Source organism: Lolium rigidum, chromosome 3, assembly GCF_022539505.1.
Source record: "Lolium rigidum isolate FL_2022 chromosome 3, APGP_CSIRO_Lrig_0.1, whole genome shotgun sequence".
Lineage (NCBI taxonomy): Eukaryota > Viridiplantae > Streptophyta > Magnoliopsida > Poales > Poaceae > Lolium > Lolium rigidum.
In genome coordinates, this window is record NC_061510.1 from 372,967,447 (window position 1) to 372,994,392 (window position 26,946).

Sequence of the window (26,946 nt, forward strand, 5' to 3'; positions counted from 1 at the left end):
CGGCATATAAGGGCATGCCCAATGCATAGCCCTAGGGGTGTTGCCTCACACCTTTAACTAGGTTCGGGTGGTCCAAAGTAGGTTTGGATGAGGAGGCAGCCTCTTCATCAGGAGGCAACCTCTTCGCCCATAAAGTGGAAAATGTGAGAGAGAAAGAGAAAAACCAAATCAGCTTTTGAGAGAAAGACATATTAATGGGACCATAACATGGCATGCATATGTCAAAAGTTTTATCCAAGCCTAGTTGGACAGCTGCCTCCATTGCTCATGCCCTAAACAGCAACTAAACGGGCTGGCCCACTTACTTATTGGGCCAGCCCACTTGATTTACTGTGGACCCCGCACTTTTATTGGTCCGGCCCACTTGCTTTAAGGTGGACCCCACCGACTACTGGGCCGGCCCACTAACTAGTTGGGCCAGCCCAATTGCTTTTGTGGTGGTCCCCACATACTAAATGGGCCGGCCCTGTAAGACGAAAGTGGGACCCACCTTGTTTTTGGCCCGGCCCACTAGCATGTTGGGCCGGCCCACTTGCTATATGGTGGACCCCACATACTAAATGGGCCGGCCCTTTGACGAGAAAGTGGGACCCACTCGTGCTTTTGGCCGGCCCACTAGCGTGTTGGGCCGGCCCACTTGCTATACGGTGGACCCCACATACTAAATGGGCCGGCCCTTTAACGGGATGGTGGGACCCACCGGTGTTTTGGCCCGGCCCACTATCTTGTTGGGCCGGCCCACTTGCTATATGGTGGACCCCACATACTAAATGGGCCGACCCTTTAACCGGAAAGTAGGACCCACTGTGTTTTGGCCGGCCCACTATCTTGTTGGGCCGGCCCACTTGCTATATGGTGGACCCCACATACTAAATGGGCCGGCCCTTTAACCGGAAAGTGGGACCCACCGGTGCTTTTGGCCGGCCCACGGCTTGTTGGGCCGGCCCATTTGATCTAATGTGGACCCCGCGTACTAAATGGGCCGGTCCGATAGCGGGAAAGTGGGACCCACATGCTAATTGGGCCGGCCCACTAACTTCTTGGGTCGGCCCGGTTGCTTTAATGTGGACCCCACTTTGTAAATGGGCCGGCCCGATACCGAGAAAGTGGGTCCCACATGTCTTGTGGGCCGGCCCTTTTGCTCGTTGACCGGTCAAACGAGTGCATTCGGCCGGCCCACATGCTTAGTGGGCCGGCCCATTAAAGTTTTGACCGATCAACCTTAGAGGTTAGGCCGGCCCACGTAACTAATGGACCAGCCCAGCTATATAGTTGACCGGTCAAACTAAGTCGGCTGGCCCGGCCCACAAACTTAATGGGCCGGCCCGCTTAAGACGTGGCGGAGCCTCGTGTGGGCCTACCATCTACCACGGGGTTTCGGCCGGTTAACGCCGTTAACCGCCGGTTAACGGCGTACGCCACGTGTCGGCTTGCATGACGTCGGCGGTCAACGGGCTCCCGGAAACACTTGGGCAACGGTCCGATTTTCCGTGGCGGAAGGGCGCCCAAGCGCGACGGACCGAAAAAATCGTCGTAGGACTTTGCTCGACGCGGTTTCGACAACGGAACCCATATCGTCGGGTTAGGCCCATAGGCGACGAAAAATGCCCCTTAGTTGACGATTTTGGGACGTTGTCTATCGAACTTTTCTTGTAGTGACGAGCAGGTGTAGCCGACTCGGCATTTGAAAACTTGCTGAAAATGTTGAAGAATATGTTTCCAAAGAATAACGAGTTGCCCGCCAGTGACGTACGAAGCAAAGAAGGTTGTCTTCCCTCTAGGTTTAGAGGTTCGAAGATACATGCATGCATCAACGATCGCATCCTCTACCGCGGTGAATACGAGAATTTGAATGAATGCCCGGTATGCACTGCATTGCGTTATAAGATCGGAGGCGATGACCCCGGTGACGATGTTGAGGGCCGAGAAACCCGGGAAGAGGGTTCCCGCCAAGGTGATGTGGTATGCTCCTATAATACCACGGTTGAAACGTCCGTTCGGGAACAAAGAGCATGCCAAGTTGTCGCGATGGCACAGAGAGGACCGTAAGTCGGACGGGGAGTGGAGACACCCCGCAGATGGAACGCAATGGAGAAAGATCGACAGAGAGTTCAAAGATTTTGCAGGCGACGCAAGGAACATAAGATTTGGTCTAAGTACGGATGGCATGAATCCTTTTGGCGAGCGAGCTCCAGCCATAGCACTGGCCCGTGACTCTATGCATCTACAACCTTCCTCCTTGGTTGTGCATGAAGCGGAAGTTCATTATGATGCCGGTGCTCATCCAAGGTCCGAAGCAACCCGACAACGACATCGATGTGTACCTAAGGCCATTAGTTGATGAGCTTTTACAGGCTGTGGGGCAGACCCGGTGTCCGTGTGTGGGATGAGCACAAAGAAGAGGAATTTGACCTACGAGCGTTGCTTTTCGTAACCATCAACGATTGGCTCTGCTCTTAGTAACCTTTCGGGACTGTCAAATAAGGGATACAATGTATGCACGCACTGCTTACATGAGACCGAAAGTGTACATTTGCCAAATTGTAAGAAGAACGTGTACCTTGGGCATCGTCGATTTCTTCCGAAAGGTCATCCGATAAGAAAGAAAGGCAAGCATTACAACGGCAAGGTAGATCACCGGCCGAAGCACTGCGGAACACACTCGGTGCTGAGGTATTTGATATGGTCAAGGATTTGAAAGTCATCTTTGGAAAGGGTCTCGGCGGACAATCGGTTCCGAAGGGAGCTGACGGGCACGTAGCCATGTGGAAGAAGAAATCTATATTCCGGGAGCTAGAATATTGGAAAGTCCTAGAAGTCCGCTACGCAATCGACGTGATGCACGTTACGAAGAATATTTGCGTGAACATCCTAAGCTTCTTGGGCGTGTATGGGAAGTGAAATGATACAAAGGAAGCACGGCGGGACCAGCAAAGTTTGAAAGACCACGATGACCGGCATCCGGAACGGTTTCAAGGTCGTGCCGGCTACGCTCCGACCAAAGAAGAGAAGGTCATCTTTTTTGAATGCCCGAGCGAGTATGAAGGTCCCGTCGGGATTCTCGTCCAATATAAAGGGAATAATAAATATGGCGGAGAAAAAGTTCCAAAACCCGAAGTCTCACGACGCCACGTGATTATGACGCAATTGCTTCCGATTGCTTTGAGGGGCTCCTGCCGGAAAATGTTCGAGTAGCCATTGTGAAGCTATGTGCATTCCTCAATGCAATCTCTCGAGAAGGTAATCAATCCAGAAGTTCTACCACGATTACTGAACGATGTGATCCAATGTCTTGTCGAGTTTCGAGTTGGTGTTCCCGCCATCCTTCTTCAATATTATGACGCACCTCCTGGTTCACCTAGTCGATGAGATTTCCATTCTCGGTCCTGTATTTCTACACAATATGTTCCCCTTCGAGAGGTTCATGGGAATATTAAAGAAATATGTTCGTAACCGTGCTAGGCTAGAAGGAAGCATCGCCAAGGGCTATGGAAATGAGGAGGTAATTGAGTTTTGTGTTGACTTTGTTCCTGACCTTAAGCCGATTGGTCTTCCTCGATCGCGGCACGAGGGGAGACTAAGTGGAAAAGGCACGATCGGAAGGAAATCAACGATATGTATGGACGGCCATTCTCTGGCTGAAGCACACCACACAGTTCTGACCAATTCCAGCTTGGTGGCTCCGTACTTTGAGAAACACAAGAATATTTTACGCTCGGACAACCCAGGGAAGCCTGAATCCTGGATTAGGAAGGCCCACATGGAGACTTTCGGCGGTTGGTTGAGAAAACATTTAATGAGTGACGAACATGTTGTAGATCAGCTGTACATGTTGGCCAAGACACCATCTTCGACTATAACGACTTTCCAAGGGTACGAGATAAATGGGAATACATTTTACACGATCGCCCAAGATAAAAAGAGCACCAACCAAAACAGTGGTGTCCGCTTTGATGCGGCAACCGAGAATGGGCAAAAGGTCACATATTATGGTTACATAGAGGAGATATGGGAACTTGACTATGGACCCTCCTTTAGGGTCCCTTTGTTCCGGTGCAAATGGTTCAAGCTAACAGGAGGTGGGGTAAAGGTGGACCAGCAATACGGAATGACAATGGTGGATTTCAACAATCTTGGTTACCTTGACGAACCATTCGTCCTAGCGAAAGATGTCGCTCAGGTTTTCTATGTGAAGGACATGAGTAGCAAGCCGAGGAAACGGAAAGATAAGAAAACGATCGGTACATCATGCGATGATCCAAAGCGCCACATTGTTCTTTCGGGGAAAAGAAACATCGTGGGAGTGGAGGACAAGACAGACATGTCGGAAGATTATAATATGTTTGCTGAAATTCCGCCCTTCAAAGTGAACACCGACCCAAGCATTAAGTTAAATGATGAGGATGCTCCATGGATACGGCACAATCGTAAGCAAGCGGGGACACAAGGAAAGAAATGATGTGTAATAATTTATTGTACCAAACTTTGTTGAATGGATCATGTGAATTATATTACCCGTGATGTGTTTGGTGTCCATTTTCGAATGATTCAATTGACTCGAGATAGCACCGATGATACATGAAATTTGGAGTGACTAAGTCATACTCCTGCATACAAGAAATTTAGAGTGACTAAGTCATACTCCTGCATACATGAAATTTGGAGTGACTAAGTCATACTCCCGCATACGGGAAATTTGGAGTGACTAAGTCATACTCCCGCATACATGAAATTTGGAGTGATTTAGTCATACTCCTGCCTAGGCGTATAATATGCATACTCGTAGTCTTCATAGCCGCCGCCGTTGTACCGGTAGTCGTCGCCTTCTAAGTTGCCGGCGTCGTCGTCGCTGCTTGTCGTCGGCCGTCGTCGGGCGGCGCTCGTGGCTCGAGCCGAGGGTAGCGCGGGCGGGGGATATCGCCGGCCGTGATGTAGTCCATGACGCTCGCAGAGTCCGGCCGTACCACCATAGCCGACGGCCGGCCTCGTGGAAGTTTCCAGGAGGCATACCGTCCTCCTCATACCTGGCGAGCGCCCTCTCACGCCGATTGATGAAGAAGGCGTCCCAAGTATGCTGGTTATCGGGATGCCAGCGGGGATTCATCCGCTGCTCCGGCGTGAGGTCGAGGTAGTAGTGGTTCGTGATGGCCGCCCGACGCGCGGTACCACGAGGGACGGGAGGGACCGGCACGCCGCCGGCGCTTAGGCTCCGGCCCGCAGGGACGCGGTAGCCGGTGGGCAAGGGTAGTTCGAGGCGCAAAGCTCCTCCACTCGGCGGTAGGTTAGAGTGGGTGCGGTGGAAGCCATGAGAGAGTGATGAGAGATTGTAGAGATGTGATAATGCTGGCCAGCCGGGCTACCTATATGTAGTGACAAATGGCGGGAAAAATGGGAGCGGGAAGACGAGGAGGCGGGAAGAAAGAGGCGGGAAGAAAGAGGCGGAAAGAAAGTGGCGGGAAGAAAGAATTTTTTGATATATTATTTTTCTGATTTTTTTGATATATTATTTGTATTTTTAAGAATTTGAATTGAATTAGTTTTATTTTTTTGATTTTTTTGATATATTATTTGTATTTTTAAGATTTTTAAATGAATTAGTTTTATTTTCCTGAATTTTTTCATATATTATTTGTATTTTTAACATTTAGAAATGAATTAGTTTTAATTTTCTGAATTTTTTGATATAATATTTGTATTTTTAAGATTTTTAAATGAATTAGTTTTAATTTTCCGAATTTATTGATATGTTATATGTATTTTTCAGATTTTGAAATGAATTAGTTTTATTTTTCTGAATTTTTTGATATATTATTTGTATTTTTAAGATTTTGAAAATGAAAAGTATTTTGAAAATGACCTTTAGTCGCGGTTGGCCGGCCAACCGCGACTAAAGGTATTTTCGCGGAACGCGAACTCCGGCGAAAATGACCTTTAGTCGCGGTTGGCCTTGCCAACCGCGACTAAAGGTACCCTTTAGTCGCGGTTGGCCGAGGCCAACCGCGACTAAAGGCTGTCCTATATAAATAGATCGCGGCGGCACGGCGGTTCACTCGCTCCTTCTTCCTCGAACCGTCGAGCCGCCTCTCGACGCTCCGCCGCCGCTCGACGCCCGGCCGCCGCTCGACGCCCCACTTCCGCGCGCCGTCGTCGTCGCCGTCGTCCGCCGCCGCGCGCCTCTCCCCCTCTTAGATCTCACTTCCGCGCGCCGCCACCGTGCCACGCCGCCACCATCGACGCCGCGCCGTGCCGCGCGCGCGCGCCGCTCGCCGGCCGGCCGCAGACGAGAGAGGACGAGAGAGGCCGCGGGCGCTCGGCCGGGCCGCCGCGCCGCCGTACGCGCCGCCCGCCGCCGTACCGTGTCGCCCGCCGTCGCCGCCTACCGTCTCCGCCGCGCCGGCCGTGTGCCCACGCGAGAGATCGAGACGAGAGAGATGAAGAGAGAGGGGCGCCGAGGCGCCCTGGCCTCATTTTTTTTTTGGTTTTTTACTTTGTAACTATAAGTTTTTTTAATTAAAAACTAGTAAAAATACAACTACAACTACAACTTAAAAAATTTGACTTAATAAAAATGAACTAAAATTTTGACTTAATAAAAATTGACTAAATAAAAAATTGAACTAAAATTTTGACTTAATAAAAAATGAACTAAAATTTTGACTTAATAAAAAATGAACTAAAATTTCACTTTGTTTTATATTTGAACGTGCAAGATGCGCGTCAACGCGAACAACCGCGCCAACGCCAACGCGCCGTCAACGCGCCAACGCTACCTCTATTCTCGCGGACTTGTTGGCGCCGCCCGTTTAGTCCCCGAGGACGCCCGTCCACTCGCGGACCGTCCAGCATCGCCTCACGATCTCGACGCGCCACCGACCTCTTCTAGGTCACGCGGTCCCCCCTCTCGCCTCCCTCGTCGCCCTCTCGGTCACGCGGTCACCGCCACAGCCCCCCTTTCGCCACCGCCACCCTTTCTCCACCGCCCCCCTTTCGCCACCGCCACCGCCCCCCTTCTGCACTTAATTAATTTGTTTTGACTACATGTTTTCAGGACTGACATATGGCGGACGATAGAGCTGACCCGATTATGGACAACTATGATCCGGACGCTGAAGAACAAATCTTCGGCATCATAAAAGGCGATGTTCTATATGTGCCGACCGGACAAGAAGAAGATGATATCGATTCTTATCCGAACTTTGAGGGTGAAGATGAAGGGCATGGTCAGCAAGATGATGCCGAAGGAACGTCGATAAACGACGATAATCTTCGATTGAAAGTAGCAACCACCTCCGGCGCCGAGGTATATATATATACATTGAGCCTCTGGTGATACAAACTCACTGATTTGAATAAATATGTGTGTACTAACGCGCGCGACTCTCTTTCTTATTTTAGCCCTCGGCCGGATCGTCGAAACAATCGAGTACGTCGTCGTCAAAGCGTGGCGCAACCAAGACGATGAAAGCGGGAGAAACATGCACCATCGATGTTGTCGACGAAGCAACCGGCAGCCGCGGAGCCCGGCAAGAACGCCACCAAGTTTGTCAGCCAATGCGGAGCCGTTGTTAGAGACAACGTCTCGATCACCCTCCGGGAGTGGAATGAGCCAAAGAAGGCACGTGTTGGTTTCACTTTTGTCGATAAGAGAACAAAAAAAGATTGCTTCAACAAGCTTATGGAACATTTCGTTCTACCTCCGGAATACCGCAAATACGATGAGGAGGGTAACAAGATTGCGGAAAACAAGAAGAGGCGCAAGCTAGTCAAACGAGTTCGCTCTTTCTAGGATGGCCAACGCATTCCGGAAATACAAGCAAAATCTAGCCCATGACTTTGTCAACCAGGGCAAGACTCCGGATTTCAAAGGACAATATGAGAAACTGCAACATGATTGGCCAGAATTTGTGAAGCAAAAGAAATCGGAGCCGTTCCTTGAACTATCGAAAAAAATAAGGAAAATGCGGCCAAGAAGGAGTACAATCATAAAATGGGGCCGGGAGGGTATCGCTTTTGGCATGCCTAGGTGGGAGAAGATGGAGAACGAGCCGAGGGCGCGAGGAATCCGTCCAGGTACGGAGGGATGGGACCCAAGGGCCAAAAGCTGGTGGTACGGGCATGGGGGATCGGCTGAACCCGGAGACAGGGGAGTGTGTTTACCGGGGCAAAATAATTACACCCACCCAAAAGCTTATTGAGGCAATGAGGGATGCTCAAGAGGGAGGATCAAGTTCAACGGAGAGAACGACGCCACGACAAAAGCCCTCGGGAATCCCGAACACGGAGGACGTGTACGAGGCATGGGGCACATTCCGTGGAAAATAGGGTTCCCCGAACGATGACCCGTACGGTTACGAAGCCGTAAGAGAAAGATGGATCGGGAAGCGGATGTTGTGGCGCGGTTGGTATCGGAAATGGATGTGATGAAGAAAACCGTGAGTGTACTAGTAGCCGAAAGAGATGCAGCTCGGGCGCAGCATGAAGATCATCCATTGGATCTCGGAAGCCAACAGCGGAGAAGACGGCGTGGCTTCCACGGAGGCCTCACCGGCTGGTGCACCGACGATCGAAATTACGCACCGAGCCTCGGTGGTCGAAATTCTGCACGGAGCCTCCTCGCTACCCCGTGGACGATATAAAGGAGATGAAAGCATGTCATCCGTATTATCCTATCGGGAACATGTCCATGAAGGTAGCCATCGGCGGTGCTTTACCACCTGGAGCACTCCACCACAACAACCCCATTCAAGATGGCTATGCTCGTGTCACGGTGGAGGACATAGTCCAAGGGTTTGAGGACCCGGACATTGACATTGCTACACCTGAAGGGGCGACAAGACTTGGAGATGTCAAGCGCCAGTTCATTCTATGGCAGAAGAAGTTTATCAAGTTTCCAGGCGAGGCGCCAACAAGTCCACCCCCCTACGGTGGTGGTGGTGGCGGCGGTGGCGGCGGTGGTGGTGGTGCTTCACCTACACCTCCTTCACGTCAGCCGACGCCCCCCCCAATTCACCTCCGGCGGGTAAGCAGCCGCCGCCCCCTAGTCCGCCCCGGGCGGGTAGCGCACGCCGCCCCCAATCCACCTCCGGCGAAGAAGCGAAGCGCAGTCCTGGATTATTAACCCGGACCCTTACGTACCTAAGAAAACAAAGGTACCGGAGCCATCACCGACGCCTCTCCCACGAGGCCTTGGGAACGTAGTGCCGAGGAAGTCGAGGCGGCCGCGGCCGCTGATTTAGAGAAATGGAAGGCGGGCTGCAAGAAGAAAAGAGAGCCCGAGCCCAAGCCGGTATTTTCGATGAGCAAAAGAAGTGGGCTAAGTCATTTTTGAACACACCGTCCCAAGCCGCAAAGAATCCGCCGACGACTATGCACGTGAACTAAAGAATCAAGCACGCATGTTCAAGGAGAAGAAAGAGGAGGCCGAGAAGAAAGCCTTGGAGATTACAAAGTGTACAAAGCGGGAAACGAGTTGTTGCCCAGCTCGGGGAACAAAGTAAACAATCGATCGCCCCGCTTATAGTGACAGCCGCCGGTCCGGATGCCCCGAAATCATAGAAGCTGCGGCAGCACAGGGATTGACCGTAACGAGTGCCGGAGAACAAGCGGCCAACTTAGGTATTACTCTTCGTGCACTGTTAGGCGTTGATGAGGCGCCAATGAAGGAGGTAGTATTTACATATGTGAAGAATGGGCCTCTCGTCGAGCACTGCGCGGGAAGAGGATCTACCTCCACAAATGAAAGGTCCGCTAAATTGGTACAAGAGTTACATAAAACATAAAAACGCCAAAGATTATATTTATGCGGAAGTTGGATATGAGCATCACTTCAAACAATACTATATAACAATTCATCTGAGTGAATTGTTCCAGCTTTTCAATCTGCGCGAGCTCGACAAATCTATCATCGGTTGCTACGTTACGTAAGTAATTATATTTCTACCCCATCTCGTTCATATTGCCCGCACTATATATATATGTCCTAACTATATTGTTGTGTCCGCTATTATACATGCAGATTGAAGATTAAGGAATGCAGAGTAAGGAGCATCCATGATGTTGGGTTCATTGACCCACACATCGTTAATGGATATGCGTTAGAAGCATCACCCCGACGAGAAGACCTGTGGCGGTTTCTTAGAAAAGCAGGAACTCAAAAGTGATATTCTATTTCCTTACCATTTTGGGTGAGTGTTTATGTTTTGAGCACATTCTCTTTTGTTTACTTCATGCATGGTATGTGGCCGGCTAATCGATGAGTTATGCATGACATGATCGTGCATGTATCGTGTCCGCAGGTTCCACTGGATTCTGCTAGTAATTCAAAGTTGACAAATCCGAATGTATCGTCCACGACTATCCGAATATGGATAAGGCGGATTGGGCCGACATGAGACAAATGATTCAAAAGTAATTGTTTTCATTCATTTGCGCTTCTATATCGATCGGCCTATTTCGTTCATCATTTCCTAATTAAGCTTCAAGTAATTAACTAATAACTCTCTTGTTCATTTAATTTTCTTTGCCTCGTAGGGTTTGGAGACGGTTCGCAGATGACAAAGGTCGGTGAATTCAAAAAGAGCTAAATTTCATGCGGTCAAAGGCTAAGAATGGTAGCGATATGCAGCCACCGGGAACCAATCTGTGTGGATACTATGTTTGTGAGAGGATCCGGAGATACACCTACTGAGCGCGTTCCGAGTGATCTCAATGCATCAAGAGGAATAACCTCCGGATGATGCTTAGTCCGAAGCTCGCTTCCGACCACTTCAAGAGGAACTAAGCTGGATGGTTCGCGAGGGAAGTCCTCGATCCTAAAGGAGAATACCATTGCGAGGACGTAGAACTATACATGCATTAAATTATGTATGAAAACTTGTTCAAACTTGTATATGGTCATCCGATGATATTGAATATATATTGTATATTCCTCTTGAATTCTTTTTGGTTCTAATTTCAAATTTGTTTGAAATTGTACATTCATATGCATGTATATATGTAGTACCGTATAATATATGAAACTCCTTCAAAATTACAATAAAGCACAAAAGAAATAAAACAATATACAAATTAAACGAGAAAATATGTTTAGGGGGGGGGCAGGTTTAGGGGGGCCTAAAACCCTAAACCTGCGGCGGCCTTTAGTCGCGGTCGGCCGGAAGAACCGCGACTAAAGGTCCTCCGTCCCGACGGTCGCCGGGCGCCCACGTGGACGGGCCTTTAGTCGCGGTTCGTAAGCAACCGCGACTAAAGGGGGGGGGGGGGCTTTAGTCGCGCTACTTTGGTCGCGGTTGCGCAACCGCGACTAATGGCAGTTGCGAACCGCGACCAAAGTCCCTTTTTCCACCAGTGTGCGGCGCCATGGGCGGCAGCGCGCAGTATTTCCATGCAAATCCCACCATGAGATCAGAGCAGATAATAAAGACGGTATACATAGGACCGGGCAAGATAGCCACGACCTCGGTGACTGGATTGGTATTACCGACCGACCGAGCGACATGTCGTCTAAACCGTATACAGATACGGCTAGTTCTACGATCGATGTGACAATTACAACTCTTCACAACGTTCTCGATTCGAAAATAAACACATGTCATCAACCACTGGCTGAGCCTTGACATCATATCAACCTAACGAATGAGGAATGCCAAGTGATGATAGTGCTAGTCTGCTAGCTACTAGGCACACAAGCCACAACTTGGAGTAACCATTAGCTCAGCACCGTGACATAGCTTGGAAGGCTACGGATGGATTTGACGTCCTTATTTTTGGCATGTCCACGCGTGCCATGGCCATCCAGACCAGGGCGATTTTTTTTTGCGAAAAGTGTGAACTGATTTCCTTTTCTTAATTAACCAACGTTTAAGGCAAGACGTTGACACTTTCTTTGGCATTTTCGACATGGTCATATCCTTTTCTTGTACGCAAAAGGCAAATGTGTGACGATGATTACTTATTATACCGGCAAGTGCAATAAGACTACTGTGGACTAGAAAGGATCCTGCGCGCCGTGCACGTGAGTGGGTAGCCAACATACATGCTCTATGGTCATCGATTTATCAGATTTTACCCCCCTCTTATTAGTCCTGAATCCTAATCCGGAGCAAGTTTGACTGGGACTCACGTGGAAGATGCCTCTGTTCTGCGCAACTCACGTGTTGGGCTTCCATAGGTTTACAAGCTAAGCTGAAAGGAAAGAGAGGCTTTGCCGCTTCGTCTTGATCTTTGACGCTTTGCACCAAAATTTGATTTTTAAAAAAACCTTCTCTAAGGTTTTTTCTCTTGGCGCGTCCTCCTTGCGACAAGTGTCGTGTTCTCCTCCCCGTGTGTTCTGATTCTGTCATGTGTCACATTCTCCTTCACCATATCCATCGTTGGGTGCATGCATGTTTGCCAAATGCCGGAACGAGGAGCAGACTTTCGAGATGTCTTACCGGTTGTGATGTGGTCTAGAGGTTTTGTGTCTTGTCCCCTCAACATTCATGGCTGGAGACTAGGCACCGTGTATGATAGTATGTCAGCTGTGGCTAAAAGGATAATGCGCGGAAAAAATCATTTGTAGCTGAAATATTTCCAACCGGAGACTCATTCAACATGACTTCAACAAACGAAAGAAAACAACCAAACATGTGGCATGGAAAATCAAAATGGACTAAACAAAGTTTGGCAAGCTACTACCGATCCGTTGCCACAATTCTTTCCAATGTTAAAGGTTTTTTTTATTCAAAGGATTCACATATGCATTTTGGAGGATTCAAATCATTAGGGTTGTTTGATTTGTCGACTGGATCTCATAGGATTTTTTCCCATGAGTCCTTTACACTAGTTTATAGGAAATCTAACATTCACTCGAAGCTTCATTTTAGAACCTTTCTTTTCTCCGATCGATAGAGCCCAACAAACTTTGTTGCGTGTAAAATATTGTAGGATCGGAGTGGACGTGACGTCGTCATCATACTTTTTTTTTTCCTAATCCTATGTACGTTTTCGGAATCTTGAAAACAAAAGAAACCCCGTATTCTCATTAGCATTTTTTCCTGGAAGACATTCTTGTATGTTGGCCCACGTAGATAGCCACACTCGTTTCATGAACGCGACACCACACGACATCATTTGGTTGCATACTTGCATCTAACCAATGGTTGGTCCACAATGTGCTATTGCAATAATGATGAGAGATCATGCCGCTAAGATCTCTAGGACAGGTGGGATGTCTCACTCCATCTTTCTTTCTCCTCTCCTCATCCTCTTGAGAGTCGTCTCCCGCTCTGAGCCCTCCCATGCCTCAAATCCGGCGACGCCATTTCTTGGGGGAGAGATGCTCGGATTGTACATAGTAAGAGTAGTTGTTTTGGGAGAAGCGGTCTCATGGAGTGACGTGGGGTAACCACGACAATGCCCATATGTAATGGACTTTGGTTAAGAGAAAGAAGCATGATGGTGATTCTGATAGTGTACACGCACAAGATACATGGGCAACGAGGTTTTACCTATCGTCTAGCTTCCAAAGAAGAAACCCTGCGTGATGCTTGTTGCTTGTATTGATGATGAAATTATAGAGTTGTCGAGATCAGCTAGGGTTTAACGAAACTAGGGGTTGTGTTGCGTATGGTTAGTGTTTCCGAATTGCTTGCCTCGCTCGGAAGCCCCTCCTGGCCTTTATAAAGGAGGCCATGTCTGGGGTACCCACGCTATTTGAGTCATATACAAATTAAGTTCTTCCTTTTATGAACTTTCCTTAATTGATATGTCCAGCTTAATTATGAACTTCAGGATTCTTGCAAAAACAATGCTTTCTTTCTTGGGCTTCACGGCCCATCATGTGGGCCTCTACTAGAGCGGAACTAGGTATAGCAGTGATAGGTAATCGATAAGGTATACCCACAACATGCTGTGAACAACGAAGGAGTTACATAGATGCATGTGAAGGGGAGAGGACTAGGAGAGGTGGTGGTCGTGATTCTTCCCATCAAGGGTATATATAGGCAAGAGGAAATAGCCGTTGCATCGTGGAAGAAAGGGGATTTTCTTGAGGATGGTAGAGAGAGACGTTGTCCAAGTGGAGAGATATGAGTGTGGTCTCTTACGAAAAAGAGATAGATAATCCCAATTCGTATGGATGTTTCCCTCGCGGATTTTAGCACTAGGATCCGGTTAAGAGGTTTCTGCAAGTAGGAGGGGTGCGGGAAACAAAGGTTGCCACACATAAAAATACGAATTGGGATACACAAGAATGGAGACTTACGTGAAGGTTGCAGTCGCATGCTATGATGACCTTGAAGACGCTTGCATTGAAGACCCCTCGCATTCAGGAGAGGGATAACTCTTTTTGGCTTCCGCCTGCTTCGTCGTCGCTGCACAAGGCATTTATCGTTTTGCATTTCTCAGAAAAATATAATATGTTTGACTATTCTAAGTGTCATGTATATCCAAAGGTTAATGACACTGAGCCATTGGTATTTCTACTTGGATCGTTGGCCTTTACTTTATAGATAAACCTTCACCGCTCGTCGGTAAAATACTTACATCTTTTCTTACCATGTCAGTAGCTTATGAATCAAATGTATGTATTTGGATTAGGATCCTATTCAACCATTACAGCTAGACTTGTTCCCAACAGACATGGTGATGAAGTAGCACACAAGAGGTATGCCCAAGAGGTAAGAAAGTGGAGGACAAAGGAAGACGACAAGATACAAGATCAAAAATAAAAATCTAAAAAGGCTAGCTCATACATACATCAGATTATCTTGGTTGCCCCACACTAAGAAAAATTTCTAGACCCGCCACTGCAAGCAAACTCATACATTTCTTAAATCTGTGAATGATTTTTCGCCAAAATCTTTGTATGCATGGTTTGGTATTTTCTCTAGAAACTACAGGTTTTATATCTTTTCGATTTTTTTAACCTCCTTTGTGTCATTTGTATCATGTGGGCGGCATGAACATCAGTCGTTTACACCACGTGAGCCACTTTCCTGAAATAGGATCGACGAGGGCAGCCATGACACGCACGCAGCCGTGACGAAGTACTCCTGCTGCCGGATGCAGTCGCAGTTAACCTTGCCGTTTCACGCACGTAAAAGTAAAGATAAACTTGCCGCCTCTCGGGAGAAAGTGAAAGCTTGTCTTCGGCGTAGTTCAGCTTTTCTCACCGGCACGTGCGACGTGACCGACTATCGGTGGTGTCCTCAGCCTCATGGACGAGATTTCATCGTGTCCGACGCATGGATCGATCAAACCTTGCTGAGAGGATGAACCGGCGTGTGAGTTTGTGGTTGCTTGGAAGCATCCGATCGAGCCTGTGATATGCGTACGGCGTTTTGTCCATGCCAGGAGCCGGAATTTCGCCGTTCAATTAATTTCCTTGGAAAACACTAGCCGGAATGTCGCGTCTAAACATAACTTGCCAGTAGTCACCGTTACCATTGTATTAATGGTCTAATGGAGTACCGTGTATGAATACCGCTAGCTCTACCAAGTTATGTTTAGACGCGACAGTGATGCATTCATTGCGGTACCTCTCTTAGTTAATGATGAAGTCATTCATGTAGTATTTGCTTTCTCAGTTTTTTACCTAGCTCTTTTTTTCTTATAGTCCTTATCCAAAAAATGTTGACCGGGAAGCGGGCCGTGCGACTGGTCTCCGCAGTGGGCAGGACGGGACTCTATTCTGGGCCATTCACGTGCCGGGCTAGGCTAGTGCAAATTATCCATTTGACACTGAGGCCATAGCATAGTAAATTAAGGCATGCTAGTACTACTACTTGATTTCATTCTACATAGTACCCTGATATTTTCTAACGAAAAAGAGGAAAAAGATTTAAGCTTTTCCCCCGACAAGGTTAACCTCCCTCTCCATTAAAAGCATAGCGGAGATACATTGTTCACTACAATAATTAGATGAATAGGAGAGGAAAGAAGCGCAGAAACGAGTTGGTGTGGCGGTAGAAAACCCCGCTGCGAGCGATCAATCTCAAAACACCCCTACGGGGCAAAAAACCTGCTACCACTGGAACAACTCAAATATCGGCGGCTGCCCTCATCAATTTCCCGGTCCCTTGGACCATCTCCATCTTGTTTTAACCTGGTTGCAAACGTGCCCAGTATGAAAGAAGTATGAAAGGAAGGAGCACAAATAAACACAACCTCAGTAGGGTCCTAAGCGCATAAAGATAGAAAAATAACTTTTTTTAAAATGAGGGATAAAACCTCAACCTCTGCATCAGAGTGGTGCACACATCTTTTTATTGCAAAGTTTTAAGATTTTGAATAGTACGATAATCAGAGATCAAATATAACTTTGTTTCGAAATGTTCATATTTCCAAACAAATTGCAAAATCCCACCATAGGCATCTTTTATCCAAGGTAAGAAAGCATAAAATAAAGAAACTGATTGCCAAAGAGAGCTTGGACATCTGTTGATTAGAATACTACCCAGTATCCCCAAACACCTTGAGCTACCGAATAAGTAGTGATTCATGTCAAGCTTCATGCACTAGCTAACGTAACCAAAAGTACGAACTAATGGAAATGGCTAGACCATCCACTTATACATATCAACACCCTTCCGCACGTGTGACCAGGAGAACAGAAGAAAAGATCATCACGTGGAAAGAAAAATAGCACACGTATGAATGATCGTATACACGACGGACATAGGGGTGGGCAAAATAATGCGAAAGCCAGGACTCGAACTCGAGACCCTGCTCTGATACCATGTCAAGCTTCATGCACTAGCCAACGTAACCAAAAATTTGAATGGATGGAAAGGGCTAGGCAACCCACTTATACATATCAAGAGTTCACATATTCGCTCTCTTCGCAAAAGGAACATACATGATTACTAGGCCACTTCCGACGCCTCAGGTTATCCGTAGTAGGGATAGCATTCCTAAAAGTTTGCCACATGAATATCTGAATTTTCAAGGGCAACATAGCTTTCCAAACCAACTTATTGTGGAACCCAATAGGTTAGTCCCCAAGAACTCATAGACAGATTTGGTAGAGAAAAGCTTGTTACTAGTCAAACCCCAGAAAACATTATCAGGAGAATCATCCGAATGAGCATTATCAAACTTTTTAAGGGTACTTTACCATTGCTTTTTTGAAATCTCATTTTTTCCCATTTCTTATAAACTTGTTGAAGTGTATAAGTGGATTGCACTAGCACTTTTCATTAGTTTGGATTTTTATTTATTACGTTGGCTAGTGCATGAAGTTAGACATGGTATCAAATCCCAGAGTCTCGAGTTCAAGTCTTGGTTTCGCAATTTATCCTAAAATTGATGTTACCCCCTCGGCGTTCACGAATATGCCTCTTGAGCTATACCTTAATCTTACAATGTCACCTTTATTAAGATGTAACTTCTTCCCGTCGAAGCAAATAAACGAAGCAATAGTTTTGCTTCTAAGATATCTTGCTCTGACAATTCTTTGCCAAAATTCATGTTGTGTTTCCATTAACACCACCACTTTACTAGTACTAGTATACTAATGTTCTGTCTCTGCAAATCTTTGATTAAAATGCACTCTTTCTTCTTAGACTTACACACTTTGGGCCATTTTTCCATGTACTAATTATTCTTATCCTTCGTGTTTTGCCAGAAAAAATCTCTTCCTGTGTGCATCGGACTTCTCAATGAATGATGTTTTGAGGAGAAACATGGACATAGGATAATACAACACCGTAGACACACATAACTTTCTTACCACCAGAAGAGACTGAATTTACTATCCAAGCATCAAGCTTCTTAACCTACTTAGCATCAATGAAATTTTAGTTAGAGGTTTTCAAAACCGCTGAAGAAATAGAAATACCTAAATATTCCATAGGAAGATTTCGCACTTGCATCCAAACATATCAGAACAGAAACCAGCAATCTCATTATCCCCTCCAACAATACAATCACTTTTCATGAAATTAATTCTTAAGTCAGACATCAGTTCAAAACAATACAAAAGCAATTTCCGGTTAATAGCTTTCTCAGGATCATGAGTAATACACTATCATCCTCATATTGTAAAATAGCAGTGCCTTGAGGAATCAGATCAGAGACAAGCCCAACCGACATATCATTGGATTGAGCCTTCAAACCCATCTTATTAAGAGATTCAGCCAAAAGATTAAGGTTACTCTATCTAATGTTGCAACCAACGAAAGCAAAGGATCTCCTCTGAATTTGTACGATCCAAATCAGCCAGGAGGTCACAAACATTAGCTAATGCACGCACGCAACCCTTAATTTTTTAAATGAAAAGAAGGATGTTGAGAAGTTTCAAGTGTAATTGTTTTTTTTTACTTCAGAACTCACGGTATGCATGGCACTTTATTGCCAACAAATCCAACACAAAGGCATGCGTAGTATCTGATTTCTTACAGTGTTCATCCCGTCTCATCCGACTAATTTCTTCGCCTCCGTGGTGAGCCCGAATCCGAAGGGAAAGAGCGGGTTGTAGTGCTCGTCACCGACGTTCATCGGCAGCTGGTCCACCGACCTGAACCACGTCCGTGGCAGCTTCCCCGTGAACCCGTAGTCACCAAACAGTACGTCTGCAACGCCCTGTCCCTCTGAGCCGGGCAGCCACGCAGCCACAAACGCGTCAATGGCGCCGATGTATGGCTCCACCACCAGAGGCCTGCCTGAGATGAGGACCACCACGCAGTTGATGCTCTGGCACGCGGTCTGGATCACTGCCGGGCCTGGTGCCGGGATCGTCAGGTTCAGGTTGTCGCCCGCTGATTCAGCATAGGGCGGCTCACCGACCACCACGATGGCGTAGTCGTAGTTGCCAGCCTCCACGGAGCTGCTATCCGGGTTCTCCGCGTAGACCACCTGGGTGCTGGGGTCGACTGTGGACTTGATCGCCGAGAGGATCGTCGTGCCTAGAATTTCATTCAATGAAATTTTGCTCTAACAATTGATGAAGTTGCTGCGAGCTAGTAGTACCCGCAAAAAAAGACAAAAGACAGATCATTTACCTGCAGTGTTGTTATTGCCAGATTCTCCTTGCCAAGTGATCGTCCATCCTCCACATTGGTTGCCCAAGTTGTCAGCGTGGCTTCCGGCAACTAGGATCTTATTGGCTTTCTTCGGGAGAGGCAGCAATGGAGTGTCGGAAGATTTTCCATTTTTCAGCAACACCAAGGATTTCCTGACAGCTTCCCGAGCAAGTTCTCGGTGTTCCTACCAGCAGAAGGGAATACATCGGTGAATATACTAGAGTCTACGGCTCTACGCACAAAGTGTGACTAAGAGAGAAGAATTGAGTTGTTCAGAACTGACTTGCTTGCCGAGTTCACTAGAGAGACTTGGATCGGCGAAAGGGTTCTCAAATAGACCCATAGTGAACTTGACCCGTAGAATCCTGTAGACAGCATCATCGATTCTGCTCATTGGGATAATGTTTTTCTTAACTTGGGACGTCAGTTCATGAATGAATTCTGTGTAGTTAAAAGGAACCATGACCTGCATATAGTGTGTTTCATATTATGACCAGAAAGTGAAGGCATCATTGCATTTGCATCAGTTGTATAAAGAGATAACAATCGTCAAGGATGTATCATAACCAGTAGAAGAAGGGCCACCCTTCATCATGGTTTACGTGCTAGATACTAACTCCACAATTGTCTCCAATAGAGAAACTGAGGGGACTATGCTTTGCCGAATTTTTAACATATAGTTCACGGATCATACCATGTCAATACCGGCACCAATTCCAGCCTGAACTGAATAAGAATAGTTCAGGTGCGTAGGAGAAGTGAGCTGATCAATGGCTTGATAGTCTGTAATCACAAAACCCTGTTTGTTCGAAATCCAAAGCAAATAATGACATTAGAATCTCTTAATATTTCTGATGAAAGCAAATCAAGAGACCATCATCTTTCTGTGCAATGAGAAACTGACCCGAAATTTGAGTTTGTTCTTGAGAAAATCAGTGATTAGGAAATGGTTAGCGTGCATTTTCTCTCCGTTCCAACTAGAGTAGGAGACCATAATGGTGGAGACACCTCTGATGATAGAATTATAATAAGCAGGCATATGAATGCTCATTAGCCCATGGGTATCGATGATTGTATTGTTTCCATTGATTCCCATATATGTCCCACCATCACCGACATAGTGCTTTGCGCATGCAGCAACCTTCTTACTTCACGACAGGAGAGTGGCATCAAAGTTAGTTCATCTTGTAATGAAACACTACTTGCACTTTTACACATTATTAGGGTGTACAAGACACACGAAAATTCAGTTATGATAACTGTTTGATCCGGTAGGAGCATTACCTTCCACCAACATATGGTCTTCCAGTGTAACCTGACGGAGCATCGCCTTGCAATCCAGAGATAAGTGTGGTCATTGCCTGGACAACCTTTGGGTCTTCACTATAGCTTTCGTAGCAGCGTCCCCATCTTGGGTCTCTACAAACCTGAGAAATATCAAGTAAACTACATAAATGAGTTCAAAGGGATAATAAGAAGACATGTTTGCACAAAGTCCAGACTAAAGCATCCAACAAGCAATTCAGTGTTATCCATTACCGCAATACACGGAGCGAAAACGTAAGAAATTCCAGTTGCTCTAACTTCAAGAGCAGTTGCTTCTCCTATACGCTTCACCAGCATAGGATCCCTGGAAGACCACAATACGCATAAATATAGACCAACATATGCATCGCAGCATCACTGTATGCATCAAAGTTAGTGTTCTTTCCTCTTAAAAACTGACTCGATCTAATGTAATACTAGGATGAGATGACATTTGACTATCATATCACAAGTAAAAACAGTTTCTACCTGGTAGCTCCAAGCCCAATATTGTGGGGGAAGATAGTAGCTCTGTAGACATTATTGTGACCATGGACAGCATCAATACCGTAGATCATCGGAATACCTAGGCGGGTAGAAATAGCACCCTTTTGCATTTCAGCCAGCATTGAAGCCCAAGACTCAGCAGACGCTTGAGGAGCAGGCACGCTGCCTCCGCCACTCAGCACGCTACCTGCATCATACCAATTGGTTACACATACAAACTCTGCAACTAGCCCTTCACCATCTGCAGTTGTTGTAGCATAAGTAAAATATGAAGCACCTATGAAGTATTTAGACATAGCCTCTTTCGTGGCAACTTCCCTCTCAATTTGTGTCATCTGTCCTATCTTTTCTGCGAGAGTCATCCGACCAAGCAGATCCTTGATGCGAACAGCGAGAGATTGCTTTGGATCCTTGTACTTGAGATACTCTGCTCTCCCCAGCACCAGCAAGCAGAACGTGACGAGAACACAGGTCATCTTGTGCAAACTCCCCATCTTGCCAGTATTCAGTCACCACAGCCTGCTATATAGAACTAAGTGAGGGACGCCAACCATGCATGTGATGAGTAAACACTCAAGTAAGTTTATATCAACAGTGGGAAATGAACCATGTGTTAATATGCGATGATCTGGTATGAAGAAACCATTCATTAGACTAGTCAAAGATTCCTGAAGATATCATCTCATACAGAAATAATAATAAACTAGATACAAGGGTACATATTACTTAAAACCAGCTTGAGTGTTGCTCAAGAACGGGCTGGAACAACCCCTGCAAGCCGGCAGTTAAAAAAAAGCAAGGCAGACTGTGTGCATTCTGGAGACTGTTCTCTTGTGCACGATATTAGTAGCTGATTTTGCACGGTTTAAGAAAAAGACACCCCTAAAACCAGGTAGGGTTTCCCCAGTTTCAGTGTTACTGGATAGCAGCATGATTATAAGCAAAACAGCAAGCAACTTGAACCACAAATCAGGAATCGCAGAACAAATAGGTGAGAACAGAAAATGCCGCATAAACATAACACTCCACTGCATTAGCGGAAGCTTAGATAGTACTGCATATGCTGATATGCATACCTTCCCAAATACGCTCCACTGCAAATGAGAGAGGGCGCAGCAGTCCGGCTGCTCGCGGGCGCAAATGCGAGAAATCAGGACCTTCGCACCTTCGCGCGACAAGAAAATGGTTTTATAGCCTAACAGCTCTGCAAAAGTGCAAAGAGCCAAAGAGCTTCTTCCCTTCTCAAGCTAGCCTTGCGAGTTGCGAGAGCATTTCCCAGTGAGAGCATCTTCACCAACTCGGCCGTTTCTCATCTTCCACCTCATCTCTTCTCTCTCCTCTCTCTCCTCCCCCATCTCTCTCTCTCTCCTCTGACACGCCCGTGACATCTTCTTCCCCATCTCTTCTAGTGGACCCATCTGTCATCCTCTTGTGCCTCATTTGCAGCTCTCCAGTAAGGTCTTGGTTTGTGCGCGCTGGTTGTTTTCTTCTGCACGAAACATCCCCGTCTACTCCACTCCCATGTGAGCTCACAGTTGATGTGGAGCATGCCAGAGCTGATGAAGAAACAGCTGGAAAAATAAATCATGTGTTTAATCGATGAACTCGGCATATATTTATCAGGTTATCGATATGTACTCTGAAGAAATTCTAAATCTACACAGAAGAGCAGTACATGTGTGCAGCCCTAGCAGTTACAGCACATGCTATGCCAACTCTTCTTCTGCCAACTACTGAAGTAAAATTTCGTATGGGGCAGTTCAGTATTCAGAATCGGAACCTTAGTGACTGCACTTCAACATTCAGAAGTAGAGCCAACCATCAGGACAGGAATTTGGTATTTTCTTTGTGCGTATTTTCTGAAGCCTAAACAGACTCTTGAAGTATACTTGCGGTGTTTGTATATGTGTCCATTCAGAGATAGAGAAAAAAACACAGTTTGCACGGCATTCACATCCAAATAAGCAATATTCAGAGAAGTAGGAAAAAACATCACATGCTTGTGGTGTCTCTCTTTACTGCTGCTTGTTGGGGATTAAACTTCAGTGCTGGCCTACAATTGTTACTGGTACCTACAAAAGAATTGCCACGTGTTGATGATTCTGCTGAACAAATAGATATAGGCTATATACAGTATTAAAGTAAAGGACAAATGTGAACACTTGCTGGGACAGAGAAACAACATGCACCACTAGATCGTGAAGCAAAAGTAACATATGACATTTCATCAAACACCTTTGGTGCAATCAAGGTCAGAAACATTAACCTTACAAGAGTATGCATGGACAATTGGACGGAGTAAACTTCCCAGAGCATGGCGGTTGGGAGGACATTCATCAAAACTTCTTGCACACCTCGATGACGACCTCGCCGAGGGTGAAGTCGTGCGCCACCATGAAAATGCGAGGTTATCCGGTGACGGGGGACTCCGGTGGAAGTGGGCGTAGGAGCGGAGATCGGCATCCGTGAGTAGACTAGCGCCCACGGAGGACTTGGAGGCACGCGGAGATCGTCGCTGGCGCCAAATCGTCAGGTGCAAGTGGGCGTAGGAGCGGAGATCGGCATCGGTGATTAGACTAGCGCCCGCGGGAGGACTTGGAGGCACGCGAAGATCGACGATGGTTCCAAGCAAGGTTCGATTTGGCGCCGGCGACCTCCGATTGACGGAGCGTGAAAAACGAGACATTACAAAGCGCGGGAATGCGAATCAGGATTCTGTTTTGGAGATCTGCCGGTCTAGATCTAGGTAAGCTGAGAATTTCCAGTTCTTTTAACAAGCGAAGAGAATCCAGAGTGGTGGGGATACATATTACAGAGATGACATTTCTAAAAATAAAAAGTAGTAATGTAGCAGTACACTAGTACTACTCTACAACAAAATCCTCGCCTTTTGTATGATTTTGAATGTAACGGCAGTCAATTGCGGAAATGGTCATGTCCTGGCATGATCTTTTCTTGTTGAGCAATGCTGGGATTATCGGAAGGAGACGGACGATGGTGAATAGTGATATAAGATGCATTACAACTAGCATATAAGTATATTCACTACTGGAAAAATGTGGCGCACGGCAATGGCCGTTTTTTCCGTAGTGATTGAATGTATCTTATTATATTATACTTACTCCGTCCTTATATAAGTGTATGTTAACACATGTGTTAGTGCATCTCCAGCGGCCCAACGCATTTCGAACTTAAACGTTGACCACACGTGTTCGTTTGTGTCGGCCGCGGACGTGAAATTGGCCTTCGGCCAGGACCGTCCGTTGGTGTCTGAGGGTGTCCCAACGGCAAGATGCATTTCACTGTTCCCACTTTTTTCATTTAAATAAAATAATTTACATAGCGTTAAAAATAAAACATGGCCAGCTAAAATCCTAACCCTAGCCTACTTCTCGCCGTCGTTGGGCAGCTGGTTCACGTTGACGACATCAGGGATCACCCATGGCCAGTTCGAATGCGGCGGAGCATATGCCGGTGCGGCCGGTGGTGGTGGAGCAGCCGCAGGTGCCCACGAGGGCAGAGGCAACGGAGGTGGCGGCACCAAGTTGAAGGTCTCTTCCTCCGAGAGGCCTGGCGGCATGAGGTCGACAATGTACCAGGGCATCGGTGGCGGCTGCTGCGACATCTCCGGCATGAGGGTCCGAAATGTGTAGGAAACTCTTCTTGCACATGTTGCATGAGGCTCATGATGATTACTTCAGACATATATAACCTAACGTCTCCTTTGACTCATAGAATCTTCTTGGACATTTTCTAGAATTTAGATCTTGCAATTTTTTTCCTTGGATGGTCTCTGATTCACAGGATTGTATCATGTAGGAAATATTCCCGCAAGGACACCATAGTGCATCTTCACAGGAAAACATGCACGAGGCCACCTTATGGTTAAGTCCTACAGGAACCATTCAATGTTGACGACTATCCACTACAATCAAACAACCATCCGTGAGAGTTCATGCCCACGCACTTGAAACACCAGGCGATCGGATCTTAGCACGGCCGCCTCCAGCTACCACCCTTTGCCTCCCTCCTTTCCTCCCTTCGCCTTACCTCCTAGATCGCCTCTTGTCGGGCTACTTCGGAGGCCCCTTCCCCAACATAGCGAGCTGCTTCTTGATCTACTGCCCATGGTCACTGCGTCATCTTTGTAGGCGATGGTGGCCACGCCCAGCCTGTCCAAAGGCCGTTATTTTTCGACGAACACGAAGTTTGGCTGAAAAGCCTATCCCTATGCCTTATTTAATGGTAATGCTAAAAAGTAAATTTTTTAGTCATAGAATCGTCGCAGCTCCATGACGTTCCATGGTTTTTTCTCCACGGCTCCGGTCTTCTTATCTTTGAGCCGATAAGCTCCTCCAGGAATAACTTATGTGACGATGAAGGGCCCGAGCAACGGGGACTCGAACTTGCTATGCTCATCTTGCTTGAGTTTAAGGACCCCGTCCCCGACATCAAAGGATTGTGGGCGTAGCCGACGGCTATGATAATTTCGCAGGTTTTGTTGATATGTTGTTTCTCTTGTGAGTGCTACGTCGTGCGCCTCATCAAGTGCGTCAACGTCATCTTCGAGCGCCTTTGTGGACTCGACTTCTTCGTATTCTGCAACTCGTGGAGCCTCGTGAATTATTTCGACTGGAAGCATGACCTCAGCGCCATGGACCAAAAAGAAAGGCGTCTCTTGAGTGGCGGTATTTGGTGTCGTCCGTAGACTCTAGAGGACGGAGGGTAGCTCATCTACCTAGATATCTAGATGATACTTGAGAGTTGTCGATATGCCTCGAGGGTGGTCGACAAACCTTGAGGTGTCTCTACAACCTATTTTGTGCATGGCACTTAGTGTTGTCAAAAACTAAGATGCCAATAAGAATGCAAACACAATTGTGAAATATTTTTAAAAATAGTCACGTTGGCCAAAAGCCCACAATACAACACACAATATGGCAGCAACTTTCAAATAGCATGCAAGCATAATGGCCGCAAACAGAATCAGATTTCAAATTAGACAGAGTTCTCAAACTTTCACAATTAAGACAAGGTTCAAATTTATCTTAACTCAACAACACAAGTGGGTACATAACACATACATTACAAGCTAAATTAACATAGGTCACTAAAAGTCTGAATTTTTTTGGAGATTTGAATCACTATACTCGTATCCACATATTTGTTATTTTTGTGCAGCCCAAAATACACATTATTTCCAGTTGAAAATTTACACGTTTGTGGGATACAATACTAACTACATCATGATTTATTTCAGATTTTTCTGAAACTTAAAAATATGATTTTTAATTACTTCTCTGAAAAGGCATCACTGGTGCTCATGTGCACCAAATCTCTGTCCCATTTTCTCATATATTTGATAACACAATTTAACAATACCGTTAAATTAATACATGCCCAATAAGCTTGTTAACACGACTAATATGCTTTGATGATGACTAAACGATGCAAATACAAAATTATTTGTCTAACTCCATGCTGGTTCATGACTAAATAATGCTAATACAAATTAATATATGTCCACCAACTCCATCTTGGATTATCACTATGTTATATCAAACGGGAGTGGTGTTTTGGCACATGGGATTATATAATCTCTTTATTTTAAAATGCATCTTAGATACATTTTGAAACATCAAAAAATTTGAAACAAAATATTCGCACGAACGTCTTCACATGCTACACGTCCACAAAGTTGTTTCATCAAAATTCGACTTGTCTTGTGGCGTGTGTAAAAAAGACAAAATTCAGTGCTTAAAATAAAGCTTGTCATAACATACATTTTCTCTTTTTTATATAGACCACAAAAAGTATCGGTTTTAAACTTGGCGTACGAACATATATTGTGGAGATCTAGAGGTAGAATTTTTTTTCAAAATTTTTCGACACTTCAAAATATATTTCTTGGTAGAGGAAGCATACGCACCCGAAAGCTAAATCGAATTTCCACAAACTATAAGGATACACTAGTTTAGCTGCTAGTCAATCATCCCAACTATAAGCATACTGGGACTATGACTAAACACTGGAAATACCAACACTTCATGTGCAACACTAAACTGTGATACTACAACCAATCCAAACTAATATATGTCAAACTATCAAACTATAATTAAAAATGGTTCATTCC

General features: G+C 46.1%; 1 protein-coding gene across 1 annotated transcript; it reads right to left on the reverse strand.

Annotated features, from left to right (window-relative positions):
* Positions 1–18,393: 18,393 nt before the first annotated feature.
* Positions 18,394–21,993, reverse strand: LOC124697450 (beta-glucosidase BoGH3B-like). Its single transcript, XM_047230038.1, has 10 exons — positions 21,890–21,993; positions 21,091–21,332; positions 20,796–21,000; positions 20,541–20,631; positions 20,286–20,428; positions 19,906–20,149; positions 19,696–19,800; positions 19,285–19,467; positions 18,981–19,185; positions 18,394–18,884 (listed from the first exon to the last, which is right to left on the reverse strand). Exons 2-10 carry the CDS (start codon positions 21,305–21,307, stop codon positions 18,394–18,396), a joined length of 1,884 nt encoding a protein of 627 aa, XP_047085994.1. The 5' UTR covers positions 21,308–21,332; positions 21,890–21,993.
* Between the last annotated feature and the right edge of the window lie 4,953 nt (positions 21,994–26,946).

What these genes read in the sequence shown, in the direction of transcription:
- LOC124697450 (XM_047230038.1), bottom strand. Translation starts at nt 21,307, where the DNA reads ATGGGGAGTTTGCACAAGATGACCTGTGTTCTCGTCACGTTCTGCTTG. An exon ending in TTTTCGCTCCGTGTATTGCG is followed by an intron (nt 20,429 to 20,540) that starts GTAATGGATAAC and finishes GATATTTCTCAG; the next exon opens with GTTTGTAGAGACCCAAGATG. An exon ending in AGAACAAACTCAAATTTCGG is followed by an intron (nt 19,801 to 19,905) that starts GTCAGTTTCTCA and finishes TCGAACAAACAG; the next exon opens with GGTTTTGTGATTACAGACTA.